This window comes from Schistocerca cancellata, chromosome 7 (assembly GCF_023864275.1).
Source record: "Schistocerca cancellata isolate TAMUIC-IGC-003103 chromosome 7, iqSchCanc2.1, whole genome shotgun sequence".
Taxonomy (NCBI): Eukaryota; Metazoa; Arthropoda; class Insecta; order Orthoptera; family Acrididae; genus Schistocerca; species Schistocerca cancellata.
The window spans coordinates 291,133,693-291,161,165 of NC_064632.1; the positions used below are offsets into that span (position 1 = coordinate 291,133,693).

At 43.8% G+C, this 27,473-nt stretch overlaps 1 protein-coding gene across 1 annotated transcript in view; it reads left to right on the forward strand.

Moving 5' to 3' along the window:
* LOC126092294 (dipeptidase 1-like) overlaps positions 1–27,473 on the forward strand; it is a 510,684-nt gene that overhangs the window by 366,416 nt on the left and 116,795 nt on the right. Inside the window, exon 4 of the mRNA XM_049907813.1 lies at positions 10,192–10,324. Within this exon, the coding sequence (XP_049763770.1) occupies positions 10,192–10,324 (133 nt within the window). The remainder of the gene's footprint in view (positions 1–10,191; positions 10,325–27,473) is intronic.

A 27,473-nucleotide genomic window follows, 5' to 3' on the forward strand; every position in this document is an offset into this window, starting at 1 on the left:
CCCATCTGTTGACTCAGGGATCGAGACGTGGTTGAACGATCCGTTACAGCCATGCGGATAAGATGCCTGTCATTTCGACTGCTAGTGACATGAGGCCGTTGGGATCCAGTACGGCGTTCCGTATTACCCTCCTGAACCCACCGATTCCATATTCTGCTAACAGTCATTGGATCTCGACCAACGCGAGCAGCAATGTCCGATACGATAAACCGTAATCGCGATAGGCTACAATCCGACCTTTATCAAAGTCGGAAACGTGATGGTACGCATTTCTCCTCCTTACACGAGGCATCACAACAGCATTTAACCAGGCAACGCCGGTCAACTGCTGTTTGTGTATAAGAAATCGGTTGGAAGCTTTCCTCACGTCAGCACGTTGTAGGTGTCGCCACCGGTGCCAATCTTGTGTGAATGCTCTGAAAAGCTAATCATTTGCACATCACAGTATCTTCTTCCTGTCGGTTAAATTTCGCGTCTGTAGCACGTCATCTTCGTGGTGTAGCAATTTTAATTACCAGTAGTGTAGATTTTGGATAGCGAAAATCCTAAACATTTACGAATTTCCTCTTCGTAGCATTACGGTCCCCTTCCAATGACAATTTTTGACACATTCATTAAACTGTCGTACTCTATCAGGATTCCTCAGATGTTGTCTTCGCGTTCCTTCTGCAACTCCATAAGGAAGTAGAAAGTAGATTTTCTCATGATGTGCGGAAGATTGTTTGCAAGGTGGCCAGAACTAGTTACACGTGAATTGCGAAGACAGAATAGCAAGCTGCATTTCCTCAGTGCCCATCCGAAGTTATTCTCATTTGAACAGAAAATCACCAATTTCTTCATAAGACATAAATCGGTTCGGCTTTCGAGGCAGGCGTAATCAGAGTTCAAAATACTGTGATTCATCAGTAATTGCTTATCATAATTCAGAGACAGTGGTTGAATTTGTTTCTAAGTCTTGGGTACTAATTTCAGAAGTTACTGTAGTTCAATCTGAAGAGCAGAATGTGATACCGATAGCTCTTTAATTAATCTCTGTACGACAAGAAAGAAATTGGAAATTTGGAGTAAGTACTATGGGACCAAACTGCTGAGGTCATCGGTCCCTAGGCTTGCACTCTACTTAAACTTACACTAAGAACAGCACACACACACACACACACACACACACACACACACACACACACACACACACACACACACACACACATGCCGAAGAGAGGAACGACAAGAGAAACGAGTGTGGTGTGGTGCGCTGGGGGAGGGTAAAATTGTAGAGGGAGTGAAGGATCCACAAGGATCCAAATATAGCAACAAGTAGCTTCTGATGGATGTAGGTTGAAACGTCCCCTTTTGAAAAATTATACATGACTGTGCTTAAACTGACACACAATATTTTTGGCGCAACGCAATCTGACTTACAAAAATCCCTACAAAAGAATGGCCCTGACTAACATTAACCTATACGTTTCACAAATCACTTACCTCACAAAAATCTTGGTTACTCGAACTACTGCAATACAGCGAGCGCCACTACTGCCAGCTAAATAACAGATTCAAACTACGGAAGGCACTAACTACTAGTAGACATAGTTAGCAAATGAAAGATTTTAATAGAGAACAAACAATGTATTTACCTTAATAGTCATAATGTATACAGCAGTTCATGAGATCCATTTTTACAAATATCAAACCTCCGCCATTTCTCTCCCCACATCCACCACTGCTGGCGGCTCACCTCCAACTGCGCAACGCTATGCGCTGTTCACGTCCAGCTGCCCAACACTACAATGGCAGACAACAATGCAAACTAGCCACAGACTGCACACAGCACAGCCAGTGATTTTCGTACAGAGCGCTACGTAACGTTGCCAATAAGAAAACATAAACAGCCTACTTACATAGCCCCCATGCTCCCCACAAAAAATTTTACAAATTGTTTTGGGCAGTGGCCAATAATTATTTGATAAAATTTTTCATAATTACGATTACAAAGATATCAAATGCACACACTAATTGAAACAATGTTGGTCAAAAGCGAAAATTTTCTCACAGTCAATAAAGACAGACCTGATCATTCATCATAATAGTAATTACAGTTTTTTCCTTTTTTTTTTTTACAAAGTCTCATTAGTAAAAGAAATTGCACACAGAAGTAGTGGATTTCCATGCAGTCTTGATGAAGTAGTGTTGTCCTTCCAACGGAAAGACAGTGCTGACTCTTGACGTGCTGACAGGTAATGGGCCACAACAGAGCAAACCCACAGCAGAGTCATTCGACATTTTGAAGAATATTGCCATTGTAGCGTTGGGCAGCGGCAGCTGGATGTGAACAGCACGTAGCGTTGCGCAGTTGGAGGTGAGCCGCCAGCAGTGGTGGATGTGGGGAGAGAGATGGCGGAGTTTTGAAATTTTTAAGATTGGATGGCATGAACTGCTATATATATATTATGATTATTAAGGTAAATACATTGTTTGTTCTCTATTAAAATCTTTCATTTGCTAACTATGCTTACCAGTAGTTAGTGCCTTCAGTGGTTTGAATCTTTTATTTAACTGGCAGTAGTGGCACTCGCTGTATTGCAGTAGTTCCAGTAACGAAGATTTTTGTGAGGTAAGTGATTTGTGAAACGTATAGGTTAATGTTAGTCAGGGCCATTCTTTTGTAGGGATTATTGGAAGTCAGATTGCGTTGCGCTAAAAATATTGTGTGTCAGGTTAAGCACAGTCTTGTATAATTTTTCAAAGGGGACGTTTCATATTCGCCATATGGCATTTCTCTCAACTAGAAAGACAGTAGTCATAATCAGGTGTATAGACATAAAAATATTTCTCAACATTTCATTAGGCATTGCAGTAAATATCATAAATTAAGAGCTCCACAGTGTTATCATGTTTTCAAGTTTGAGGGTGTTGTATTTACGATGCTTTCTACAAAGGAATGTCAATAGCGAGGATAATGGCCTCCCCTTTTTTTTTTTTTACCTGTGCCTCGGAGAGGCACTAATGGCTTTTTTCCAGGCGACGCCCAGCTGGCCGCTCAAGACGCATTATGTCAAGGTCACTTGGCTTTCTTACCGAAATATTTACGACACCAGTTTGCAATACAGTGACAGTCTCATATAAAAATATTTCACAGGTCAAGAATTTGCGTTACAAAGCTGTAGAAACAAAATCCTATTGATATAACAGTGTCCAAAAAATTTTCGGCGGCATTGTAATACATACACGCATTTACATACATTTCATAACTCTTAAAGTACGATTCTTGGTTTCCAACATCCTTTTTCACAAACCAGAGTCCCTAACCACTACTCATTATTCCTTACCTTATTACATATATACATATTCGTCGACACTTCTTCAATATTTCATCATAACAGATATGTGGCATAATCAAATAACTCATATAGCATCAGCTTATTAATCATAAACATACCTCAGCAGCATAATACACATCATCGTCGTAATAATAACATTATAACACCTCAGTCAAATCTCAAAAACGTCGTAGCTTTCTGCAATAATGTCAAAACCTAAATAAAAAACCTCTGCTCATTTCAACAGTGTCATCTACCTCCAACGTACTTTAAAAATTATGATCTCATACCAAATACATCATTCAAAGCTCTCATAGTATCACAATGGTTCCGAAAAAATATGAACAGTTCACTAAGTACAGACAAAATACAATTTCATAAGTATGAAGTTATCCAACTGTGTAATTGCATAAACATTTGTCACTGACGTAGTAAAAAAAATGTTTGTTTCGATGTTAAATAATCAGGTGGCTGTGTAATTCTGTGTTGGAGAAATATGGTACCGATGTGTAAAGTTGTGTAAGCAAATACCATATTAGCTAGGGCTCCTTGTGCTTGCCAAACACATGGTACACAAAGTAAGCGTGTACCCCCTGAGGATTAATGTAATTATACCTTCAGGTGTTACAGATTACAGCAATGGAATGAAATGTATAACAGAAAACCTTTGTGTCATTGTACTTCAAATATCTTTAAAAATAAATGTTTTAAGTATAAAATTTATCACTCAAATACGTGTACTGTGGCGCTAAACTGTGCGTCTTATTGTAATATAATCTGTGGAAGTGTCGTAGTTATCGTCCTCCAAAAGCTAAGTTCTGCAGAAGTCAATGTACTTACCTCATGATAAACAAAAGTGAAATGCTTTGTGTATAGATATTAGTTATTACACTTATTGTTGTGATGAAGAACGTACTGTGCTGTAATGTATTGTTGTGCTACGAAAGAGGCTGTCTCATTGTAGCTATACCACAAAAGTTACTACTAAAACATGTTTTACTTTCCAGAATAATACAGAAAAACTGTGCAGATATGAAACAGAAACACCGCAAACAGATTCTAAGTCTGACAAAGCATACTAGTAATGTAAAGTGAAAAGTTATATGGCAAAGACAAAGTTAAAAGGCAGATTATCTTTCAATAAACGGTTTTACATGTGAAATGTGGTGTAAACCTTTACTCTTCCTAGTACGCAGAGTTTCAACTGCAACGCAATTATCATGTGGTATAAGTCGGTAAATAATACTGGAATTTTGCTCAAGGTTAGCGTCAATGTTATTTTTCCCTGAGCCAGCGGGCGCAAGTGGCTGCCTACGGTGCGAGTCATTGTCTGTTTCTTTGTTGGCGCGCGTCGTTATTGGGATTAGGAGACCTAACTTCTACAAATTCGCCTTGCCGAGAGGACCCAGCCCTGTTTAAAGCTCGCCAGTTCTGATGGAATTCACATCTGTCGTTACGATCACATCGTCTGTCGTCATGTCGGTAGATTCCATAGTTTCTTTCTTGTCGGTTAAGTGGTGGAGAATTTCTCCCTGAATTATCACTGCATGGTGGACCATTGCGTCTGAAGTTATTCTGTCTCTCGTGATAATAATTGTTCTGGTTGCCAAATTGTCTGTTTCTGTGAGTGTCTCTGTCATATTCATTACTACGGAAATGCGATCTCTCTCTGTAACTATTACTCTTCCAGTGGTTGTCATACGGGTGGTGTCTCTTTTGGTCACGATTTACGTTGTAAGAATAGAATTGTCGTGTCCAGTTATTGTTTCTATCGTCACGGAATTGTGACGGATGTGACCTGTAGTGATTGTTTTCCTGTTTTCGCGTTCCGCGATTGTCAGTGTCAATTTCCAGTTCTTGTAACAGTCCCTGAAAAGCTTCAATGTCGTCTTTGCAACGTCCTGCTAAAATAATATGTCGTAAATGTTCAGGTAATTTGATTAAGCAAATGCGTCTGAGTTCTGAGGGGCTGTATGGGTTTGACAGGTACTGATTCTTGTGCAACATGTCTTCAAAATATTTCACAAGACTGGAAAATTCAGATTGTTCGAAATGTTTCATCATTATGATGCTATGTTTTACTCGGTCTTGGGTAGCTTGAGACCAATATGCTGAGAGGAACGCATGGTAAAATTCTCCTTCACTGTGACAATCGTGAATGACCGATCGCATTCTTACAGCTGGTTCATTCTCCAAGTAGCCACACATAAATTCTAACCTGTGCTCCAATGACCAGTTGGGAGGAAAACAATGAGAGAATTGATGGAGCCACGCTTGTGGATGAATGTCGTTGGCAGAATTCTTAAACGTTTTGAATTTACGTGTAGTAATGAACAGCTTATAGTCAAAATCATCATGTTGGCGAGTCGCATGTCGGTCATTGTTACGTCGTTTCGGCGGTTCCATCTCAAAATTCGGTGTACCTTGCCAATTTGTTTCATAATTTCCGAAGTGCCCTGTGTTATTATTTTGTGGCTGTTCCGTATTTCTATGTCCCTCTTCCCGTATTGGAGCGCGAGTGTCCTCTGAAATACGTAATTCTTGTATTACCTGTGTCAGCTGATCTTGTACTTCCCGGATTTCTCTTTGGTGTTGCGTATTAATTTGATTCAGATTTTGTTTCAGTTTCCTAATTTGTTCGCACTCTTCTGTGTCATTAAAGACTACTTGTTTTGTGTCATTCAGATTATCGTCTACCTTCATAGATAAATTATTTAGCTGATCCGAAAGTTCAACTACTTTCTCTGATAATGAACTAATTTCCTCCATGTGTCTTTCTACTGTGTCCTTTAAGTTTTCCTGAGTTTTTGCAAGTTGCGTAACCGAATCGGTAGATGCAACTGAGTCCATTTTAGCTTGCAAGGTCTCATGATTTTCATGAACAATAGTCTGCAGTTCTTTTATGGCTGCTTCGTGATTCTGTAATGCATTTTCATGACGCGAAAAAATAGGTTGGAAATGCTCACAAATTTGTGTTTTTACGTCATTACAGACTTTTTGACATTTCGATTCAATGTTATGTAACTCAGCAGTTAAATCTTCACATGTTTGTTCGAGAGTTTGTTCCAATGAGTCTAACTTTTGAAGCTTTTGCTGTGTTTGTCTCTGATTTTGTTTCATTGTGTGTAACTGTTGCTGTGTTTGTCTCTGATTTTGTTCCATTGTGTCTAACTTTTGAAGATTTTGTCCCATTTGTCTCTGATTTTGTTCAAGCGTTGTGTCTAACTTTTGTAGCCTTTGTCCCATTTGTTGCATTAACTGTAATAACAATGCACTGGTGTCTGAAACATGTTCCTCAGTGCTATTCGGCAGTGCATTTGAACCGGCAATATTCGCATTTTGACAAGCAGAAAATGTGTCTTGACTTATTTGAGAAAACGGTGAGGACGCAAAACCTGAATCTACAGTATTTGCAAAATTGTGTCCTGTCATTTCCGGTTCCTGAGGCGAGCTGTTGCCGAGCGCTCGATCGATAATGCTTCGCTGTTCACTAATTGTTTCACTGCCTACGCCATTGTTTGCCGCCCGATCCATTTCCCTATGCACAATTACCAAATTACTATGTTGAACATTAGTTAATTCATTACACAGTGGCGCTAACACACTGCTTTCGTCTTCACTGTCATTTCTCAGTTTACTTTGGAGCCTAGTATTACGTTTTTCACACGCCATTATTGTCACAATATTTCACACGACAACACAGAAAAACAATTTGAAGAGCAAAAATAGGGGAACACATTAACATAGCACTGAAAATAATATCTCGTTAACTGCAAGCGCAGCTGCGAAATACTTGGTGCAAATCTACATGCATGCCACAACTATTTTACTGTACAACAATGAAAGACTGCAACTACAAAGGAGATTCTCTCTACAATTACGCACTAGCAATAAACAAAATCTACACTAAGTACACAAACTACAAGAAAAAATCAGAAGATTCCAGTGAGATATCCTCAGCTAAGGGTCGACATATGAAACGTCCCCTTTTGAAAAATTATACATGACTGTGCTTAAACTGACACACAATATTTTTGGCGCAACGCAATCTGACTTTCAAAAATCCCTACAAAAGAATGGCCCTGACTAACATTAACCTATACGTTTCACAAATCATTTACCTCACAAAAATCTTGGTTACTCGAACTACTGCAATACAGCTAGCGCCACTACTGCCAGCTAAATAACAGATTCAAACTACGGAAGGCACTAACTACTAGTAGGCATAGTTAGCAAATGAAAGATTTTAATAGAGAACAAACAATGTATTTACCTTAATAGTCATAATGTATACAGCAGTTCATGAGATCCATTTTTACAAATATCAAACCTCCGCCATTTCTCTCCCCACATCCACCACTGCTGGCGGCTCACCTCCAACTGCGCAACGCTACGCGCTGTTCACGTCCAGCTGCCGCTGCCCAACGCTACAATGGCAGACAACAATGCAAGCTAGCCACAGACCGCACAGCACAGCCAGTGATTTTCGTACAGAGCGCTACGTAACGTTGCCAATAAGAAAACATAAACAGCCTACTTACAAGGTTACAGTAGTTATGCAGAGGTGAAGAAATTTACAAAGCATTGGCACTGAGTGAAGATTTGGATCAAACCAGTCGTCCAACTGAAGATTACAGCAAAAACAATGACAAGACACTGTATGTTGTGTTGTGTGGCTTTTAAAATTCATCAGGCTGAAGAGAGAATTAAGATATCTTAAGTGGTTCCGGAACTGAAGAGCTTATTTCAATCATAATGTATGACGCCTAGGATAATCTGTGGGTGAGGACGTCAAATACGATTCATAACACTTCTCCTCAAGCCACTGTTGGCATGACACTGAATGTTGCACTCGCCTTCCTGTCAGCACCAGAGAACGCGAAGCTGGAATTCAAAACTACACATTTGTGATGCAAATGCCAACAACAGGAAAACGTGGTGCCAAACTATGAAACGTGCAACTGAAGAAAGTAATTTGGTCGGATGAGTCTTGCACCGTTTCCAACTTCCGAGAAAAACATGCAGCGGGTTCAGTGATTATTTGCGCAGCCATATTGTGCTATTCCCCGGTTACTGTGTACGGTCGCATTACTGACAACGATTATGTGCCCATTTTGGCTGATCGTGTCCATACCATCGTACAATGTTCGTTCCCCAGTGGTGATGCTGTATTCCAAGACTAAAGAATCCCTGTTCACACAGCTCGTGTCATTAGGGCTAGTTCTGTGAGGATTAGGACGAATTGTCGCGTCTGCCCTGGACACCACAATCATCATATCTCGGTATTACCAAGCCTTTATGGTCTACTTTTGACAGAAGGGTGGATAATCGCTACGCACTTCCATCATTGTTAACTGTACTTGCCACTATTTCGCAAGAAGAATGGTATAAGACTGCACTGAAAAGCATACATGAGCTGTTTTTATCCATACCTAGACGACTGGAAGCTGTTGTGAATGCCAAAGATTTTCATACAGCGTATTAGACATGGCTATGTGTTTTTGGTATTTCCATATTTCTGTCCATCCGCTGCACCAACTCCTGTATGTATCGTTTAAGAAACAGTGTACACCAGCACAGTTTTATTAGGCAGAAGAAAATCAGAAAATAGAAAAAAATACACCTAGGCCTGGAATCTAACTCTTGCACGCCAGTACTCTAATGCTAAACACTATCCAGTATACAAACTAAACAGCACATAGCAACAGTAATGGTAAGGTACTTGACGTACATGTGATTACAGTGTTGTCAAATTGCCTTTCTTTGATGTCCATATATTAAGGAAACATGCGTGGTACTCTGTTTTGTTACACATTTTTGAATTGTTAGCGTCCAAGGAATCGCATTGTGGCGTCAGGCTCCGTGAATTTTCGAGCACCGTGTATATGTAAATGCAGATGTCTGACAGATGAAACTGTTGGAGCTGAAGAGGGAATATCATACTATGTCGCACAACAATTCCACATTTTTTCACCCAAAACTGACCGAGAAAAAAAATGTGTTGTATTATTTATTGATCGCCCGTCGTAGTACTGAATGTAGTTACTTGTACGACTGATTGTAGTGCTCCAAATTGCCTTTGTTTAATGTCCACTTTCTTCTGAACGTTATCCATGGGACGAAGTTCTGCTAAGGAAATTTTTGTACCATTAGTATGCAAGGAATCGCACTCTTGTGTCAGGGTGTGTGAATTTTTGTTCATCCTGTGTACTCTGCAAGCCACTGTACAGTACCTGGCGAACGATACCTTGTAACATTGCTAGTCACCCGCTTTCCCGTTCCACTCGCAAATGGAGCGGGGGGAAAATCGACTGCTTGATTAAAGGACAGCTTGTACATTTGTGTATGGGTCGTAGTTTCTCTTACGCTCCCTACGCGACATGAGCGTTGGAGGCAGTAGAATAATCTGCAGTCTGTCACAAATACCGGTTCTGTAACCTTACTAAACAGTTTCACGAAAGGATCCTCTTCCTTCCAAGGGTTCACATCGAAGCTCACGATTCATTTCCACAGTACATTCGTACTGATAGAACCGGCCAGTAACAAATCTAGCAGCAGGCCTCTGAAAACATACCGTGTTGAAAATCTGATGTAAACAGTTAATTTAAGTTCTAAGCGAGTGTTTAACAGCTTTTCTTAACTTACCACCTTTATTTCTGTTCTTTAAGAGATTTGTCCATCGTTCCTTTTGTTGAAACAGGCATTGTATTCTCATTTTCCTACTGAATTCGTATTATTGTTTTTTACTGTCTTGTAGACCCAAGGTTTCCGTGGCCAATGGATCTGTTAGCGCTGCTGTGATTGAACCCTGCTAATCTGAAATTCCCGCTTGGTTTCACGTAGTGAGAACTCTCGTTTGTTTGCTGTGTTGCAGTTCTGGGTCGCGTACGTGGATTGCAAGTCGCAGTACGAGGACGCCGTGGAGAAGACCCTGGAGCAGATAGACGTCATCAAGCGTTTCATCAAGCAGTACTCCAAGGACCTGCAGCTCGTCAAGACGGCCAACGGTCAGTACCAGTTCCAACAGCCCCATACTCGTTGCTTTCCCTCCTCTTCTTTACATCAGCATATTCTTTGTTGCCTCATTTTCACTGCACTAGATATTAGTGAAACAGTGTTCTAAGAGATTTGAGGCGGCTAATTATTATAACCAGACGAACCAACAATCGTCTAGGCATAACTATGGGTTCTTTCATTGCTGTGTGAGAGGGCTCGTCGAATTACAACATACGAAGTATACCTGATACACTACCTTATTTACTAAACTTCAGACAATCCTTTGCCACAGGTGTGAATTTACAACTGTCATTGACTGTTAGAGTATCATTTACTGCACTAATTAACAAACTCTTGTATTGAATTTGCAATGCTGAAAGTTTACAAAAGTACATTTCCGTCTGAGACTTGAACAGCTACTTTACCGAGCGAGGTGGCGCAGTGGTTAGCACACTGCACTCGCATTCTGGAAGACGACGCTTCAATACCGCGTCCGGCCATCCTGATTTAGGTTTTCTGTGATTTTCCTAAATCACTCCAGGCAAATGCCGGGATGGTTCCTTTGAAAGGGCACGGCCCTCTTCCTTCCCCCTCCTTCCCTAATCCGATGAGACCGATGACCTCGTAATTTGGTCTCTTCCCCCAAACAACCCCAACCCATCTACTTCAGCCGAGGTCAGAAACGGGGACAGAGCGCTTCCATGCTCGTCCCTATAGTGATCCCCGTGCGTGCGAAGCGCTGCTGTGCTGAGAGGGGAGACACGTCTTCTTTAGCCTCTCCCATTTGTCGTAGCGGATTGCAGCGAGTCATCGCTAATATCTGTGGTAAGGATGTGCGTTGCCGACTTCGGTGTGGCACCGCATCTTTGCATGGTACTACACGAAGCCGTGTCAAAACGGATGTTAAGCCACAGTATCTGATGACTGCTATCGTCGACACGGTAAGAGATACAGAAGACGGCCGGGATCGTAATGGCGTCTCCCATTCCGAGTGCTCTAGACCTACCTTTCCCGCCCTTAGGGAGGGGGGGGGGGGTCCGTTTAGTGAATATACACTCCTGGAAATTGAAATAAGAACACCGTGAATTCATTGTCCCAGGAAGGGGAAACTTTATTGACACATTCCTGGGGTCAGATACATCACATGATCACACTGACAGAACCACAGGCACATAGACACAGGCAACAGAGCATGCACAATGTCGGCACTAGTACAGTGTATATCCACCTTTCGCAGCAATGCAGGCTGCTATTCTCCCATGGAGACGATCGTAGAGATGCTTGATGTAGTCCTGTGGAACGGCTTGCCATGCCATTTCCACCTGGCGCCTCAGTTGGACCAGCGTTCGTGCTGGACGTGCAGACCGCGTGAGACGACGCTTCATCCAGTCCCAAACATGCTCAATGGGGGACAGATCCGGAGATCTTGCTGGCCACGGTAGTTGACTTACACCTTCTAGAGCACGTTGGGTGGCACGGGATATATGCGGACGTGCATTGTCCTGTTGGAACAGCAAGTTCCCTTGCCGGTCTAGGAATGGTAGAACGATGGGTTCGATGACGGTTTGGATGTACCGTGCACTATTCAGTGTCCCCTCGACGATTACCAGTGGTGTACGGCCAGTGTAGGAGATCGCTCCCCACACCATGATGCCGGGTGTTGGCCCTGTGTGCCTCGGTCGTATGCAGTCCTGATTGTGGCGCTCACCTGCACGGCGCCAAACACGCATACGACCATCATTGGCACCAAGGCAGAAGCGACTCTCAGCGCTGAAGACGACACGTCTCCATTCGTCCCTCCATTCACGCCTGTCGCGACACCACTGGAGGCGGGCTGCACGATGTTGGGGCGTGAGCGGAAGACGGCCTAACGGTGTGCGGGACCGTAGCCCAGCTTCATGGAGACGGTTGCGAATGGTCCTCGCCGATACCCCAGGAGCAACAGTGTCCCTAATTTGCTGGGATGTGGCGGTGCGGTCCCCTACGGCACTGCGTAGGATCCTACGGTCTTGGTGTGCATCCGTGCGTCGCTGCGGTCCGGTCCCAGGTCGACGGGCACGTGCACCTTCCGCCGACCACTGGCGACAACATCGATGTACTGTGGAGACCTCACGCCCCACGTGTTGAGCAATTCGGCGGTACGTCCACCCGGCCTCCCGCATGCCCACTATACGCCCTCGCTCAAAGTCCGTCAACTGCACATACGGCTCACGTCCACGCTGTCGCGGCATGCTACCAGTGTTAAAGACTGTGATGGAGCTCCGTATGCCACGGCAAACTGGCTGACACTGACGGCGGCGGTGCACAAATGCTGCGCAGCTAGCGCCATTCGACGGCCAACACCGCGGTTCCTGGTGTGTCCGCTGTGCCGTGCGTGTGATCATTGCTTGTACAGCCCTCTCGCAGTGTCCGGAGCAAGTATGGTGGGTCTGACACACCGGTGTCAATGTGTTCTTTTTTCCATTTCCAGGAGTGTATCTTGCAAATAAATTTGTGTAGGTACATACAGAGCGCAAAGCAGCTGACGACAGATCGTAAGAACACGTTGTAACACTTAATAAATAAAAAATTTTAGTGTTGTATTCCTCTTTTGTTGATGCGCTTGGACACAAAGAACAATCAATGAATAAATACGCACAGCACATAAACACAACACTTTATTTAGCTCTGAAAAAACGCTTATCTTTCGTAGCTCTCCATACCGTTGTGACTATGTGTGACAAACGTGGGATTAGATAACTCTTAAGTTGCCACAAATAATACACAAAGAAGCAGCAACAATCACTGTAGCGCATGAGACTGAAAATTTGCTGAAAATCTGTAGTACGAACTGTGTTCAATAAGAAATGCAACACATTTTTCTCAAAACTGGTTGATTTTACTCAGAATTTCAATACATCATATTATTCTCCACTCTTTTGGCTGCAAAGCCCTATTTTTTTAACGTAACCGTTCAAGTGACGGCCTTTCGCCACCTTACTGGGAGGACTGTAACTCTACTGCTCGACAACGGAGCCATAGTCTTTCTGCATCAATAACTCCTCCATCACCTACATGCTGCTTCGCGCGGAGTTCATCCTTCATTGGTCCAAACAGATGGAATTGGAAGGTGCGAGATCGGGGTTCTAGGATGGATGGGGAAGAACAACCCATGAAGTTTTGTCAGGTTTTGTCAGCTGCTGTCAGGTGTGCAGATTTATGTGAGGCCTTGCATTGTCATGGAGAATAAGTTTGTTCCCATATTTGTTGGTTCGTTTGGGAGAGGGGACCAAACAGTGAGGTCACCGGTCCCATTGGATTAGGAAAGGATGTCGGCCGTGCGCTTTCAAAGAAACCATCCCGGCATTTTCCTGAAGCGATTTAGGGAAATCACGGAAAACCTAAATCAGAATGGCCGGACGTGGGTTTGAACCATCGTCCACAATTTTTGTACCGACTAACACGCTGAAGTCGTTTCTTCAGTTTCCTGAGGGTAGCACAGTACATTTCAGAGTTAATAGTTGCACCACGAGGGAGAACATCAGAAAGAATAACCCCTTCAGTGACCCAGAAGAACTTCATGTCTTTACCGGCGGAGGATGCGGTTCTGGACTTTTTCTTCGGAGGAAAGGTGGTGTGGGGCCATTCATGGATTGCCGCTTTGTTTCAGGTTCGAAGTGATGAACCTGTATTTCATCGTCTGTGACTAGGTTCAACAAAAAATTGTCACGATCAGACTCGTAACGCGCACGCAATTCCACACAGATGGTCCTTCTTCGCTGTCTATCGTCTTCTGTGGTCGGCGATGAACCGAGCAGGGACACACCCTTGATTGCCCCAACTGGTGGACGAGTATGTCAGCACTACCGATAGAGACGTCCAGTTATGCAGAGAGGTATTTGATTGTGACCCGTCGAACGCCTCGAATGAGTGTGCACACGTTCCAACATTGCAGGGATCACAGCTGTGTGCGGCGTCTGCGATGCTCTGGTCTTCCGCTAAAAGAAATTCAACGAGAGCGGTCTGCTTGGAACGCACCTCCGTTGCAGACGACCTTTTGAAGGCTATGTATGCTGCCACCACCTATAGGAACATTGTAAAACTACAGTGGCTGAAGCGGGAATATTTACAACCGAAGTTGGCTGAGAAAAAGATGTGTTGCTTTAATTAATGAACGCCCCTCGTACTTGTAGTCTAAATATGTTCTATGCGCCACTATTTCTTATATGTGAAACTCTCAATCGGAACCCCCACGCCCCAGATTTAGTCGTAAAATGGCCCAGTAGATAGCCCGTCAAAAACTGAACACAGATCCAGCATGAAAACAGGAAGAAGATGTACTGAATTGTGAAAAAAGGAAACAAAAGATAAACAGTGAACGGTCCAAGTTAAAGATGTGCAACATCGAGCGAATTTGAATAGCCACGGCGTCGTGGTTGTATAGTCACGGTGTTGGACTCCGAAAGAAGAGATCCGTGTTCATATCTCCCTCTTGACCCACATACTTTTTTTCAAAGAATTATGAACCATCTGTGCGGTCATTGAAGTGTCTGTTCGCTGTATTCAAAGTTGTGTCGGTGTCATGCTGCAATGTCCGTTTGGAACGGCGAGGTATAAGGGAGGAACCTCCAGACGTACGTACCTCTTATTTGTGGTGACTTTTGCGTCCCGTTTTGGAAGTTTTGACTCTTGACTTCCTTTGTTCTGACATAGCTGACGCCTGTTTACTTATTGTTTTCGTTTCTGTGAGAGGTCTTTGCGGCATCTACCTACTCTCACTATTCATCATATTTAGTTGCGACGGTAACAGACTCTTACCACATGACTCATCTATGACAACTGCCAAGATCACAGAAAGAGAAGACACCTCAATGACCGATCGGAAAGTTCGTAATTTCGTGAAAAAAAAAATCGGGCACGAGGAAGATTGGAACATGGATCTTCCGCTTTGGAGTCCAACACCGTGACTATACAACCACGACGCCAGCTTTCGTGCGACATGCTCGATGTTGCACATCTTGAACTGGGGCCGTTCACTGTTTCTACTTTGCTTCTTTTTTTTCGCAGTTCAGTACGTCTTCCTCCTGTTACCATGTTCAGTTTTTAACGGGCTGTCCAATGGGCAATTTTAAATCTGAGGGGGTCCGGGGGGGGGGGGGGGTGCGATCGTGACTTTCCCGTGTTAGCATTTGTCCACCGGTCAACAGTTCCGTTCTCAGTAAACCGACTTGATCTTGCCAGAACGAGGACTCAACGATTCCGGACACAAGCAACTAGAAGCAAGCAAAACTGGAACTGTCAGCTTGTCTCCTGCTAGCGTGTTTCACAGCAGGCTGCGCAGCGTTGGCGCCTAGCAACTGTGGGAGGCGTGACTCGGGCCTAGTCCGGGTCGGAAGCGCCGGTGACGCTGCATTTGCATGCAGCGTCTCTGCGGTGATCGTCTGCTGACGCGAAGTTATCGTTAGTCGACGGCGCCACATTTAGAAAATTTGGGGACAAAAGATAAAGAACGGTACAAATACGCTAATCAGGTGTGAAGTGAAATAGCGATTGTAAGATGGCTTCCAAAAGGCAGATAGTCAGTAGTTTTATCGCACGACAATGATGCCGTGCTATGGTGCCAGTAGAGCTGTAGATCCCGCGTCATCAGCACTAGATACAGCCACACTGCCGGCCGCTGCAGCCTAAAGCATAGAGCTTAGTTTAGCTTGTTTGGTTCTGTTTGGAAGTATTCAGCCAATAGTTTTCGATGTGTGTGTGTTGGCGTATAATTTTTTTTTTTTTTCTACTCTTGTGAGGGCATTAAATAAGTAACGTAAGACATTTTTCCTCGGCCAATTTCGGTTGGAAAAAAATATGGAATTTGATGTGGGACACCGCGTAATATTCGTGTTTCAGCCCCTGCAGTTTCATGAAGTTCCGATAGGAGGCGGCTCGGTATGGGGTCTTCAAAATGGCATCTGTAACGGAGGAGCGTTCCAGGCAGAGAGCTGTCATTGAGTTTCTTTTGGCGGAAAACCTGAGCATTGCAAATATTCATAGGCGCTTGCAGAATGTCGAAGGAGACCTGGCAGTAAACGAAAGCAGGGTGAGTCGTTGGGTGAGGCGACTCTCATCCTCGCAGTAAGGCCGCACAAACCTGTCCAGTCTCCCGCGTGCCGACGGCCACACACAGCTGTCACTCCTGCAGTATGAATGCATCAGCTCGAAAGAGAGTAAACGAATTTCTTCTCCGTGACAACTCAAGACTTCACGTAAGTCTGCGCACCAGAGAGGAGTCCAAAACTTAACATCTGAGGTCATCAGTCCCCCAGAACTTAGAACTACTTGAACCTATCTAACCTAAGGACATCACACACATCCATGCCTGAGGCAGGATTCGCACCTGCGACCGTAGCAGCAGCGCGGTTCCGGACTGAAGCGCCTAGAACCACTCGGTCACAGCGGCCGGCAGCTTATTAGTGTCCTGTCCTTGCAGTTTGCGGCTATTTGTAGGTATTTAACTCATAGTTTCATTATACTCGATGAGAAGCTTGTCTCAGTTTATGAATCACTAATACATCTCTTTATTGATTTCCATCAGTGTTACAATATATACAGTGGCGTCTGTTGTTCCCCTACCTCTACTGAATCCAAGTATAAATCCAAAGTAAAAATCATACTTGAGGCATTTTCCGGAGGAAGGGTCCATAGGTCTACACGCACTATGTCAATGGTTGTGGTCAGGGCTGCGTTTTCTTGATGCGTGTGCGCGCAGCGTTTCTCATTCATTTTAATGTAGCGAGTGCTTATGTTAAACAGTGCAAGTCAGTGTACTTGGAGCATCTGATGTGAGTGTTGTGTTTATAATAAGAAGAACTTTGTTTCGAGGTTGTATTACGTTTAAGAGCAGTAATGTGGAGAAAACGAAGGAAGACGACAGGAAAATAAAATGAGTTCCTGATCGTAGGTATTATTAAGAAGAATATTACTGTTATGTATTAATGAGTTCTGAGGGTTAAAATAACATTTGAGGAAACAAATGTTTGCTCATTATAACCTATTGGCACTGATTTAACGATAAAGGGCCAATAAATGTTTATCGGAAATATTATTGCCGGCCGGAGTGGCCGAGAGGTTCTAGGCGCTTCAGTCTGGAACAGCGCGATCGCTACGGTCTCAGGTTCGAATCCTGCCTCGGGCATCGAAGTGTGTGATGTCCATAGGTTAGGTAGGTTTAAGTAGTTCTAAGTTCTAGGGACTGATGACCTCAGATGTTAAGTCCCATAGTGCTCAGAGCCATTTGAACCATTTTTTGAAATATTATTATGGAAAGATTTACGTAATAGAGTACACAGCCTTTTAAAATGTATTTCTATATTAAAATCAGGTAGTTATTCAAATATATTGAAAGTGAGTATGAAAAATCTGGTATGTTAAATAACCATTTTGTCCTGAGCCATCATCTGAAAAATGCCTCAACTGATACTACGACGAGTTCTTTTCTTTCCTGTGTTCCATTCCTATCAGCATCTTACGAGCAGTGGCTGAGGCACATTGAGACATATGGCAAATTATGCTGTAATCTTTGACCACTTTAGACTTGGCTCCTGTAGTATGGTGACTACGACTGTCTTAGGAGAACCTGCTTGCCGAATTCCTGCACTGTAGATTTTATTTTTGAGTAGCGTTGGTCTGTTTATAGCAACAGCATGCCGTGGACAAAACGGGGCAACGAAACCAAATTAACGAGATAATCGTTGTGGTTTCTCAGACGTTAACCACTCGTATCTCTTCGGGGAATTACTGCCTTGCAGGCTTCAGTGAAGATTGGAGGGTTGGGCTGTTTCCGAAGTGCCTGCACACGACAGATAAGTTATCGCACCGTGGCACGCGAGTTACGGGAGCGGAGGCGGGTGTCGCGGTGAAGAGATTATGAGGCTTCCAGCGCGACGGCCTGTCTGCGCGTCGTAGGGCCCTCTCCTACCACGGGCCACGTCAGCAACCCACTTCCACACAGTAGTGCCTATCTCGTGTAAGAATGCAGGCCGCTGGTATTTTCATCTCTGACCCATCCCATTTGTAAAGAGAATTGTTACCCACTACGTGCTTGTTGTCGGAGGCATGTATTTACTCTACTTCATAGCTTACTTACCCAATAGGACGTATTGTCTGCGTACAGTGTCATTTCTACATTCATCTTTATAAAATAATAACGATACTGCGGTTAAAAATAAAGTAAAGCCTCACTAATTTGTAGTTAGCGATAATGTGTATATTATGTATAGGACATCATTCTGGCTTTCCTCATTTACTGTAAAATGTTGAACACATCCCCTCCCTTTCCAATTGCTTTACGCATGGCTGATAATGCCCACTTCGCTTGCTATCCAGTTGTTTTAAATTACATCTCTGTCATCGCAGAAAACTGTTTTTTGCCAATTATTGGTAATATACGATCTTTGTAAATGTTTGTATGATAATTTATTAAGTCATATTGACTTAGATATATTTAAAAAATGAACATCACCGATTTTCTCAAGTAGATACCATCTTCCGACGTGCTTAATGCACTAAAAAGCTTCTTACAGATATACACTAAAGAGCCAAAGAAACTGATACACTAGCCTAATATCGTGTAGGGCCACCGCGAGCACGCAGAAGTGCCACAACACGACGTGGCATGAACTCTACTAATGTCTGAATCAGTGCTGGAGGCAATTGACACCATCAATCCTCCAGGGCTGTCATAAACCCATAAGACTACGAGGGGTGGAGATCTCTTCTGAACAGCACGTTGTAAAGCATTCCAGATATGACATTTTCACTCTGCAGCGGAGTGTGCGCTGATATGAAACTTCCTGGCAGATTAAAACTGTGTGCCGGACCGAGACACGAATTCGAGTTTTAATCTGCCAGGAAGTTTCATATCAGCGCACACTCCGCTGCAGAGTGAAAATCTCATTCTGGAAACATCCCCCAGGCTGCGGCTAAGCCATGTCTCCGCAATATCCTTTCTTTCAGGAGTGCTAGTTCTGCAGGGTTCGCAGGAGAGCTTCTGTAAAATTTGGAAGGTAGGAGACGAGGTACTGGCAGAAGTAAAGCTGTGGGGACGGGGCGTGAGTCGTGCTTGGGTAGCTCAGTTGGCAGAACACTTGCCCGCGAAAGGCAATGGTCCCGAGTTCGAGTCTCGGTCCGGCACACAGTTTTAATCTGCCAGGAAGTTTCATTCCAGATATGCTCAATAATGTACATATCTGGGGAGTTTGGTGGGCAGCGGAACTGTTTAAACTCACAAGTGTGTCCTGGATCCAGTCTGTAGCAATTCTGAACGTGTGGGGTGTCGCATTGTCCTGCTGAAATTGCCCAAATCCGTCGGAATGTACAATGGACATGAATGGATAGAGGTGATTAGGCAGGATCCTTACGTACGTGTCACGTGTCAGAGTCGTATCTAGACGTATAAGGGTCCCATATCACTCCAGCTGCACACGTCCCACACCGTTAAGAGCCTCCACCACCTTGAATAGTCCCCTGCTGATATGCAGGGTTCATGGCTTCATGACATTGTCTCCATACCCGTACACGTCCAGTCACTCGATACAATTTGAAACGAGACTCGTTCGACCAGGCAACATGTTTCCGTTCATCAACAGTCCAAACTCGCTGTTGACGGATCCAGGTGAGACATAAAGCTTAGTGTCGTGCAGTCATCAAGAGTACTCTAATGGTCCTTTCGGTTCCGAAAGCCCATATCGATTATGTTTCGCTGAATGGTTCGCACGCTGATACTTGTTGATTTCCCATCATTGAAATCTGCAGCATTTTGCGGAATGGTTGCACTTCTGTCACACTGAACGATTCCCTTCAGCCGTGGTTGGTCCCGTTCTTGCAAGATCTTTTTCCAGCCGCAGCGATGTCAGAGAATTAATGTTTTATCGGATTCCTGATATTGTAGGTACAATCGTGAAATGGTTTTACGGGAAAATACCCGCTTCTTCGCTACCTCAGAGATGCTGTGTCCCATCGCTTGTGCTCCGACTATAACACCACGTTCAGACGCACTTAAATCTTGATAACCTGCCATTGTGGAAGCAGTAACCGATCTAACAACTGCGCCAGACACTTGTTGTCTTACAAACGCGTTGCCGACCGCAGCACTGTATTCTGCCTGATTACATATCTCTGTATTTGAGTACGCATGCCTATACCAGTGCCGGCCGAGCGGTTCTAGGCGCTTCAGTCTGGAACCGCGCAATTGCTACGGTCGCAGGTTCGAATCCTGCCTCGGGCGTGGAGGTGTATCATGTCCTTAGGTTAGTTAGGTTTTAAGTGTGTGTGTGTGTGTGTGTGTGTGTGTGTGTGTGTGTGTGTGTGTGTGTGTGTGTTTTGAGGTTTTCGGGCGCTAAACAGCGTAGTCATCAGCGCCCGGTTTTAAGTAGTTCTAAGTTCTAGGGGACTGATTACCTCAGATGTTAACTCCCATAGTGCTCAGAGCCATTTGAACCATTTGAGCCTATACCAGTTTCTTCTGCTCTTCAGTGTATAAACAAACGTAGTTAGGCACTTAGAATATCTTGAAATTATTTAGCATTTCAGTGAATGTGCATCATATCGTCACACGATGAAAGACTATTTTGCCATCTGACGATGTGATCTACATTCATTGTTATATCCTTTACTGAGGCAAACTAGCCCACGACTGTTGCAACTAGTCCTCAGTGCGGTATCGGCCACTATTCTGTCGGCCTCACTTTGAAATACGCGCCGCCACCGCGTTTCCTACAGCCGCCACGATACAAGGGCGCTGCCACGAACGATTACGCCACTGGCAGTGAGATTCAAACGTCGCCTCCCCGGAGCTCCAGCGGCGGGTGTACTTAGGTTCGAACATTCGTGCACTGAGCCTATTTATTGTGTTAGCCAATTGAGTAACAATTACAGACTGTGAAAGTGGCCAGGGCCCGACATCTTCTGAACAGACATTGTACTGAAGAGTGACAGTTTTAGAAATATTTTTTATCTGTATATATTTGTACATTCAACTCTACGATTAGCAACTAGCGCTGCTATTTCAGCAACAAAGCTATGGATTGTTATCTCGTAGAATCTGGTGCACTGCCAGTGTTCCGCGTCTTCTCAACACGATATTTCGACGCCGAGCTACGTGGGGAATATGCTGCTGGCTACTAACGACAGGGGGTGGGGGGAGGGAGGGAGGAGTACCTCGAAATTATGCAGGCAGTCCATAAATGCAGAAAAACTGTATCGTGATACTGTCACATGAGAGGTAACACGTGAGGAAGCACATGGCTCCCAATACTATGACTCCAGGAGTAACTCTGCTGCGCTCCTTCAAAACATTGAAAGAATAGGACGTCTCGCCAGGTCGACGCCATACGCCACGCTGGTTATCCAGGGTAGTGCAGAATGGAGACTCACCGCTAAACGCAATGCGACACCATTCGTCAGTATTCCATGGTTGCCTGTCGCGACACTACTCCAAACGCAGCTATTTGTGTCATTACGTTAACGGCAGCCTACACCTGGGATGGTAACTTCTTACTGCGTCTGCTGCATCGAGGGCTCTGAGCACTATGGGACTTAACATCTATGGTCATCAGTCCCCTAGAACTTAGAACTACTTAAACCTAACTAACCTAAGGAAATCACACACATCCACGCCCGAGGCAGGATTCGAATTTGCGACCGTAGCTGTCGCGCAGTTCCAGACTGTAGCACCTAGAACCGCTTGGCCACCCCGCCCGGCGCGGGATGATAGGGAGTGTTGCAAGGGGGGGCGGAGGAGGGGGGGAGTGTATTACCTGTTCTCGGTTAGAAGACACAGAGACGCAGGTGTGAAGCGGTTGTGATGGGCTTGCAGCACAACACGGCGAACCTCTCTCCTGGACAGTCGGACGTGGTCGACCGGAACGTTGACGAGTATGCATGCCATCACATTCCTATGCAGTCCAACATCGGAAGGTGTCACATTCTAATGCCCCACAAATTTGGGTAATGCACTATCCCACCAGATTGTCCAATAGAGTCCCAAAATGAGGCCCCCTTCAGACTTTCAGACGCTGATAACGCTGTCCCACAAGAGATCGCGGCATTATGTATGTTCTTCACCCCGACTGATCAACATCGGCCGCTGTTCAAGCTTCTTATATACCCTTCCAGGCCTAATATCAACATGAACACCACTAATGCACTGTGGTGGATCTTCTATCACAGAGCATTATAGCTATAATAATTTACGTGTACGTATACAAGTTACGTTGAAACCCGACCATGACTTCTGGGTGCTTAACTTTTGTTTGTCAGGCAGCCTCTTTACGGAGAGTCAGTTTCGATCAAGAATCCATCTTCGTCACTTACAACTGTCTCGGCAGATACTTGTTGTCCAAAAATTACACATTGCAGCAGCTTTTGGTGGTTTCGTTATGGCGTTTTTTAAACTTGAGCTGGCGTTAAGAGCAGCCTTATCCAAAATGTTCGTTAAAATTGCTTTATGACACAATCGTACATTTCGTATTGTTGGCTCATACGTACTCCTGGCTAAGCTGATTGTTTTTGGAATCACTTTTCTACATGTCTTACGTACAGAGTGACTATTGTTGAACTAGAGGAAAAAAATGTAAATTAGTTACATACTACCGCGCACACATTTTATTCAATATGTAAACGTCACTACCGATTTCGGATTTAGGTTATGACATGTTCGATATGCCTGCCCTCATTGGCGATGATGTGGTGCAGACGAATAGCGAAATTCTGTGTCACGCGCTGAAGTGCTGTCGACGACTTCCTGAATGGCTGTTTTCAGCTCAGCAATGGTTCTGGGATTATTGCTGTACACCTTGTCCTTAATACAGCCCTACAAAAAGGAGTCGCATGTGTTCAGAGCCGGAGGATAGGAGGCCAATCGAGGCCCATGCCAGTGGCCTCTGGATACCACACAAACAGAATGCGGTCCCCAAAGTGCCCCTCAAGGACATCAAACACTCTCCTACTTCGATGGCATCGAACTCTGTCCTGTATGAACAACGTCTTGTCGAAATCAGGGTCACTTTGGATAATGGGGATGAAATCATTTTCCAAAACCTTCACGTGCCGTTTGGTAGTCACCGATTATTCCGTGACTGAACATTGCACACCACGTAGTCACCCGTTGAGGGTGAAGAGACTTTTAGATCGCGAAACGTGGATTCTGTTTCCCAAATACGCCAATTTCGCTTACTGACGAACCCATCCGAATGAAAGTGTGCTTCGCCGCTAAACCGCGTGCGCATGCGCATACTAATTTGCACCATGCTCTGCGGCCAACCGCGTAGTTTGAACGTCCTAACACTAACCGTTCAAAAGTTATGATGATTTTTTTCTTATAGTTCAATAATGATATGTGTTTGGCCTCACTCAACTGTGATTAGTGTCACTAGATCCAATATGCAGAAAATCGGCGCTTAGGGACTCTTGCTTTAAAAATAGACAGAAAAGGATCTACAATCCGAAATACAAAAAAGGACGCAAATTTTCAATCAATTTTTGTAACATACTGTTAACAAAATTGGTACAACTTTCCTCCAAAGTACTTATTTGGCCATCAAAAGTACCAGCTTCAGGCTGGTAATAAAAAATATTTCGGAGAAAATTCAATTTGATTTTTTACTAGTCTTCCTGACATCTGTGACTCACAAATTCGTCATCAAAAAATCGCTAATACAAAAACTTTGCATTAATCGGTTAAATATGAAGAAACACAGGCATAATAGAGAACTGAATGCTTTGCGTTTCTTAAGAATGTTAATGAGATGTTAAAATGTAACATGGTACGATGTCTAGGCCCGTTATTGTGGTTATTTAGTACACCTAACTAGCATGTAACTTTATTCCAATTATTTGTATTTACTGTTTTTCGAAGTATATACTCGTACATATTATATAAAATGCTCTAGTCGTATTTGCACTGACTGAATGAATTGAGAACATCAGTGGCCTTTTGCACACAGTTAAAATTCATCTACTCGTACTACTCTTGTTTTGTACCTCATTACAAATGAAAGTAAAGATCGAACAAGTGGACGGCCACGAGAGGCGGTCCTAATTGGCTTACCAAGAGAAATCGTGGCCTGTCAGTGGGTATGTAGTGAGCAGAAATTGAAATAATGATGAGAAATCAGCATGGCGATAATAATAAAGCAATGGAAGCCACGCGAACGAGTGTTCTAGAAACGTACTGTTTCGGCAAGCGCTGAGACGTCCCTTAGTTCATCAGCTGATCGTGACCTCCTACCACATAATATTCTAACTTTCTTGGTTACCGCCTTTGACGCATTCAGAAACTCTTTACGGAACTTCAGTGTACAGTGTGGCTGTAATTACAGTTTCGCTACTTGAGAGGGCTCCCATGAAAAACGAGAGGTCGTAGGACAATGAGACCTTGTGGAAACGTTTGTAAGGGCGTACGGTAAACACACAACCAATAAACGCCTGATAGAGCAACATTTCAATTTCCGTATGAGGGGGTAACATTTGTTAATTGCTTACCATGTTGATATCTGCATGCACGACAGCCTGCAAGTGCACCGCAATCGATATTGTTATAGTGCTGCCTGAAACATGTCCGCTTGGATGTTGGCTATCTCCTTCGCTATGCTCGTCTTAACCACCAATGTGCGTTAGTGTTCCATTATTAAACACTGCCCTTCTTGTAACCCTACAGGCAGAAATTATAGGTTTCAAATCTGGTGATCTTGGTGGCCATGCAGCTTGGGACTATCGGTAAATGATTCATTTTTCTCCAAATGCGTTACGGAGCAACAGTGATCTCACGAGCAGTGTGAGGTGGAGCTCCATCGTGCTTCAAAGCAGTGAGTCTAAGGCACCTCACTGCCGTAGACCAGGGCTCACATGTTGGCGAAGCACGTCACAGTAACGTGTGCCGTTCACGCTGCGTGCCCTTGGTCCTTGGGTCCGAGTTCCTCAAACAAAAATGGACCAATCACGATATGTGCCGTGAAGCCACACCACACAGTGACGAATTTGCAGTGCCGAAAATAGCGCTCCATCGCGAACGCACAATGTTGCTTCGAACAGCTACGACATGCTTACTGACCCATTATGGAACGAAACTTGATATTGGGTAGTAATAATAGAAGGCGCCACCGTTGATGTGTGTTGTTTCTAGCAAGCGTTATTCAAATTTGAAATCGTCAAAGCATTGTGAAAGACCCTATAGTTTTCTTTGCCCACGTGAGCGCGATGGGTATTTTTGACATCAAATCTTTTATATGAGAGATTCAGATGAGATCGACAGTTTGGAAGACATCTCATCTCAGGATTATTCGAATCACGAACTGAAGGAAAAGGTTTCGAGAGTCATGAATGTCATAAAATAAGTTCAGTTTAATGAAAGCAACCTTCCATGTTATAATCATATTCAAACTGCTTATAACAACGCACTTTCCGGACACTGGCCGGTTAGAGAACGTGGAAGTTACTGATCCTCACTTTCCTCACAGCCAGTTCCTGAAGTTCCATTCCAGCCACAGGAACTTTACAATGCAAACAAAGCGCATTACCATCCGTATACAGAAATTTTCCACAAAACTATTTCCAGATCGAAAGAGCACAGCTGCTTCACCTGCTGCAGCAAGCGATGCCAATGGATCCGAGACGCCAGATATGATTGAATTATTTTAAGATGGGCTGTAAATAAATGACTACTTTTTGTCTGAAATATTTATTTGTAATTTGAATTTCAATTTACAATAAACTGCTTTTGAAATAAAAACGGATAACTCACTTCTATGTATCACTGTAAACAAGAAATAATTAGCTACGGGTCAGACAGGTAGTTAGCCCTACTTTAACCTCACAAAAATGTTTTCTTTCCTTAAAATAGTGTCAAGCTGCACACGTGCATTGCAATCAAAATTCGTGCGGATCTGTAGATACAAATTTTTCTGTCCCAAGAAAATTTATCATATTCGAACTTGAGATATACTGAAAAATTCTGCAGCATACTATTGTTAGTAATTTTACGGTTCGGTTGTTTTTACCCTTGTTACATCCAGGAGTCGCCTGTGGTTTTTTTTTTTCCTAGTCAATTGGGGCTTTGCACTGGGCGACAGATTAGCGTAAATGCGAGCCAAGTAGGGGCCAACACCGCAGATTACTGTGTAAAACCTAATTGGGATTCCATTCAGGTCTGGCGACTTAATTGTTTTCAACTCTTTCAGTTGCTTCTCCAGTCCAGGAATGTCTGTGTCTATGTCCTCCGTATAGGAGTCTGTGCAACGGTCAATCGATGGTATGTCTGTACGATCCTTTTGCATGGCTTACTTTTACTTGCAAAATATAAAAGTCCAGCTTTCCTTTTACTGTCTGCTAATGCCACACCAGACTAGTCGACGAATGGCTGGATAGAAGCCTTAGACTCGCTAAACGATATTCCACATTACCAGACTTTTCAAAAATGGTTCAAATGGCTCTGAGCACTATGGGACTCAACAGCTGAGGTCATAAGTCCCCTATAACTTAGAACTACTTAATCCTAACTAACCTAAGGACATCACACACATCCATGCCCGAGGCAGGATTTGAACCTGCGACCATAGCAGTTGCGCAGTTCCAGACTGAAGCGCCTAGAACCGCTCGGCCACCATGACCGGCTTTACCAGACTTTTCTCGGATTATTCGTAGGATCTTTGCTGAGGTATGGCGGGTGAAGTTCTATGCTTCGCGCGTCAGTCTTTTTATAGGCGCACGAATTTCTGCTTACTTTTGCCTGTCGAGTTTCTCTCGTTCTTTCTTGAATCAAGAATGCAGCAATTTCTGTTTCCTCAGCATTTTCCGAATCTTGTTGTTAAAGCACAGTCGGCTTTTTCCGTCCTTAATCTACTTGCTCGACATATCCTTCTTCAGAGAGCGATTTACAATGAGTTTAAACTTGGCCCACAATTCCTCTGCGCCCTTCATATTGGAACTAAATGATGTGAATTTATCGTCTAAGTAGGGTGCTAACAATTGCTTGTTTGATCTTTTCTGCATAAAAACTCTTGACTAATTTATTTTTCAACCATCGTCGTTATATTATTATGATCACTGATCCCAGTGTCTACATTGATACTGTCGATATGTTGAGGCCTGTTAGTAGCTATGGGGTCTAAAAGATTTCCGTTGTCCCTCGACAGTGAC